Below are 4,233 nucleotides of genomic sequence, written 5' to 3'. Positions count from 1 at the left end.
CCAACCTCGACTGGTTCTTTAACCACCGAATTCCTTTTAGGGAGAGGTAACTGACGGATGAGTTTTGATGCTCAAATGCCACAAAGTTGTGGATTGATTACCGTGCCGTTCGTACCTCAAGCACTGGAACACATACTTTGTTTATCTGCGTGGTTTACTTCCTTTGACTCGACGGGTTAAGACAAATTTGGTTTAACTTTTTGGATTTGCAGAATGCAGGTACCGTGAAAATTACTCTTTCTTGGAAAGCGCTTGTGCCAGCATCCTGTAGACTGAATTGGCAGTGCCGCTGCTCAAGATGTAATACCTGTGGCTCGTGTTTGGTTAGAAATTGAGGAATCGTGCTCCCGAGCACGTATTTTTAATCCTTCCGTCTTTTCTCCCCGATGCTTCGCTCTGTCCTGGTGTGCTACAAGCGGAGAAAGAATTGATTTTAAATGTGACCACTGTATATGAGCCAAGGTCCCTGGGCTGTGTCCAGCTGTGAGGAACTTGTTTGAAACACAATTTACTCGCCTGAGTCTCTCTTTGCAGTCTTCAAAGCAGAGCCTGCCGTGCTCTGAGGCAGAAAGACAAGTGCGAAAATGAACGCGGGTAGGTTCCAGCCAGAGCTGTTCCTCGCGCACCGCGTCCCTCCACCTGAGCCCCCCTCGCAGCGAGCGCCAAACCCGACGTTGTTTTTCACATCGCGCAGAGAGATTCAGCAAACGAGGCCAGAGAGCTGCTGTGGGTAATAGAGGAAACAGGCGTCGCATTTTTTCCTTTCCCTTTACATCGCAGATACCTATTTCAGCTGCCGTGCTTGCCCACGAGCGTCGTTTTTTCGTCGTGCGCGTTCGGCAGTCGACCCAGAAGCTGGCCCTCGGGCCGGGTCCTGTCATCGTGCCTGTGCCTCCCTGAGCAGGAACGGCTTGTTTTCGACGGTGATCAAGACTCCAGGCCAGGTCTTGGTTTTCAGGAGTGGCTTTGCTTTCCTTCTCTGTCTCTGTGGTTCTGTGTTGGGTCCAGAAACGCCGTTTCCCCACTCCCCCAGTCTTTCTCTTGTTGTCACACCACGTTGCAGTGCTGCAAATGTGGCTGCTTTAATTCTCTTCAAAACTCTTCTCTACCGCCCCTAAATATTTACCAAGAAACTTCTTCAGCGTTGACACGATGGTGGGTCTGAAGAGCTCCCCCTTCGCGTTGCGGGTTTGTTTGATGTGGAGTTTGCAAGTGATGCTGTTCCCGGAAATACCTTTGGGACGTGGGTGAGCGGGAGCCGCCCGAGCGCGGCCACGCAAAGCGTTAACTTGCCCGCCCTGGGGCTTTCGGCTGAGCGAGCAGAGCCAGGGCAGCAGCGCGAGAGGAGCTTTGCAGACAAGGGCCGGATTAGACGCCCTTTGGTTTGGAATAAACGCGCGGGCTGGAGGCGCCGGCTGCGGATCCGGCGTGTCCTTAGGTGCACCCTGCCTGTCGCTCGCCCTGCGCCCTCGGGGAGAACAAATGCCTTCTCGAGAGGGATCCTGCTGCCAGCCTGGACCGAGGCGCTGGACTTCTGAAGCCATCAGTCAGTGGGCTTAATGTACCAGCATCCCGGCATGAAAAGCTTCAGTGGCTTGAACTTCAAATAATTTATTTCTAAATTACTTCTACTGTAATTCTTATTAATTCAAATAGGCTTCTAAGCTGATGTAAAATTCAGTAAACGCAAGGAACAGTTTAATGAATTGAAAATAGGATTGGGTCTTTTAAAGTAAATGTAAAAAAATATGCTAGCAATAATTGCTTAGATGGAAATCGAATCTTAATAGCTTTGTTAATGATTTGTAGTGAATATTGCGTTTATGAGAGAACATATCGCGCTGATCCTTGTGCAAGAACCTTGTTTTGAATGGCTTTGATAAAATTATTCCCCAGAAGCGGTTAGCAACATTTAATGTTTTTGCTTGCCCTGTTTTTGAGCTACTCAAACGCCGTCGACACCAGAGCCCGACCGTGGCTGTCGGGGATGGATCTGCGCCGCTGTCACGTGTCGCAGACGTGGGTTGTCCTGCCCCGAAAGCCCCTGCCCCGGGTCTGCAGTCTTGCACCACGTGACTGATAACGACGTCTCGTGTCGCTGTTTAAGGAGAAGCCCGGACTTGAGCTCGGTGCCATCAGGCCTGGAAAGGCATCGGATGATTTATCCACCTCGTTCTTTCCAAACGGTGCAAACTTTTTGCCAAGTGTTTGTTTCCAAGGCGTCTCAAGTAAAAATGCAGGTCAGAAAGAAGGAAGGAAAACTGGAGAGAAGGCAGGGTGCGAGAAGAGCGAGAATATAAATCCAATGCCCAGGTTTACCATTTTCTGACTTTATCAAGATTTTGCGTTTTGGCGTTTCTTGTGGCTCCCCCCGGAGCCGGACCGACCTCACTGCTCGCTGCACGCAGGCAGCTCTTAATGAGCAGAGGTCTCCTCCGGGCCACCCAGCCCTTGGCTCAGTGCCACCCACCCTCGCTTCGTTTGGCTAATTGGCAATCAAAGTTTCGAGATCTCTCCCTGTTTGGTCGGCCTCCTGGTCCCCGAGGCCGCTGCGGGTGGGAGGTGGCATGGGGCCGTTGCCGGAGGGGGCTGCGGTTAGCGCTGTGCTGGCGGGAGCCCCCCAGGATGGCCCCGCTCCTGCCTCGGCCCCGTGCTCCTCAGGCTCCTTTGCCGTCCCGACGGGATTCCCGGTGCTTCTGGGAGAAGGGAAGCTCGGAGCACTTCTCTCCGCGTCCCGTCCTCCACGTCCTTTAACACAAGGCACATTTCCCAGCGTGCGTGTGATGCGACGATCGGATTCATTAGGAGGAGAGTTTTCGAGGTGATGACCTGTAAATGATTACAAGGCTCCCGCAGCATAATTGCATCGAATTCTTTTTTCCCCGCCTCTGGACATGAATAGTGCCCACTGATTACACAGAGTCAGCAACAACAGTTCCCTAAAGCCTGCCTGCTCCAGTCCCAGGATAAGTGCTTCTCATAGCGAATTGTTCTTTCAAGGTAATTTAGCAAAATGCGTCTGTGAGAGAGGAAGCGAGCTTGTGCCATGTCCAGGCGTGCGGCGCAGAGCTCACTCCCACCAGCCTTAAAGCCTGGAGGGACCTGTGGGGCCAGGGGTGTCTTCCATCGTCCTCTGCCTTTGGTCGTGCTTTAAAACACCGCAGAGAGAATGTGCTGGGGTTAAACAGCTTCTGTGCAATCAAAGGCGCGCTCCTCAGTGGGGCTGTTCCACAAACAGCCGTTCTCCGGTCCTTCCTCCTCTGTTACCGTGGTAGGGCTCCCTTTCAGGTTACTCCTCCGTAATGGAGCGGTGGCCGGCACAGTTTGAGAGGGAAGAACTGAATTTGTGGTCCCTGGCATTGCTGGTTTGAGTATTTGTCATGCAGGTGATTGCATCCACAGAGACATCAATACCCGCTCCAGGCAAACCCAACCGCAGCTGTGAGAGCAACATTTGCTTAGTTATAGGGGGTGCAAGGGTGAGGATCCCGGTTCTGAGTCCCCGGGAGGAGCCCGAGTCAGCGACTCACCGGCCGATGTTCTCCTGCAGAAAACACGTGTTTGCCCTCAGCGAGACTGGCTGGTTGCAGTCCGAGGTCTCTTTGGGTTGTGCTGCCAGGCAGTTTTGCAGGAGCCCCGGTGCAGCGTCTCATTTCCAAAAGAAACTTGCTGGCGTCGTTCCCGATTTGGCTCCTTCATGTCTGCTCTCTCTTCCAGGTGATGCGCAGAACCTGGTGACAGAAGACGTGACGGTGGTGGAGGGAGACGTCGCCACCATCAGCTGCCGTGTCAAGAACAGCGATGACTCGGTGATCCAGCTCCTGAATCCCAACAGACAAACAATTTATTTCAGAGATTTCAGACGTAAGTTCCACCTTCCCTTGTGGGACAGCAGCTTTTGCTGCACCATGCTCAGGAGAAGGCGCTTGTGGAGCTCCCTCCTTGTAATGCAATGCCAGACGCTGAGAGCGTAGTCACTTCTTCAGAGGGTGGATGAGACAGGCAATCATAATCTTGCTCCTTAATGGGAACCTTGATGGTCCCCTTTAAAAGTCAGGCCGCCTTACTTTGCGATAGGAATTGATTGTAGTCATTCAGGGCGAATTGCAATCAAGTGCCAAATATTTAGCTGGCCCAAACAAATTGGATAGGGCAACGCCGAGACAGCGCGACGTTCTCCGAGGCAATCTCTTTGCTTTGAGGACTGCAGCTTTCCAGGGAGTCGGTGGCTGC

At 52.6% G+C, this 4,233-nt stretch overlaps 1 protein-coding gene across 1 annotated transcript in view; it reads left to right on the top strand.

Annotated features, from left to right (window-relative positions):
- The first annotated feature begins 584 nt into the window (after positions 1 to 584).
- The window catches only part of LOC104277417 (cell adhesion molecule 1-like), a 9,986-nt gene continuing 6,337 nt past the window's right edge, over positions 585 to 4,233 (top strand). The window contains exons 1-2 of the mRNA XM_009874042.1: positions 585 to 594; positions 3,718 to 3,864. Of these exons, the coding sequence (XP_009872344.1) occupies positions 585 to 594; positions 3,718 to 3,864 (157 nt within the window). The remainder of the gene's footprint in view (positions 595 to 3,717; positions 3,865 to 4,233) is intronic.

Source organism: Apaloderma vittatum, unplaced genomic scaffold, assembly GCF_000703405.1.
Source record: "Apaloderma vittatum isolate BGI_N311 unplaced genomic scaffold, ASM70340v1 scaffold28857, whole genome shotgun sequence".
Taxonomy (NCBI): Eukaryota; Metazoa; Chordata; class Aves; order Trogoniformes; family Trogonidae; genus Apaloderma; species Apaloderma vittatum.
The sequence above is the reverse complement of the archived record's forward strand: the minus strand, read 5'-3'. Positions and strand labels throughout refer to the sequence as shown.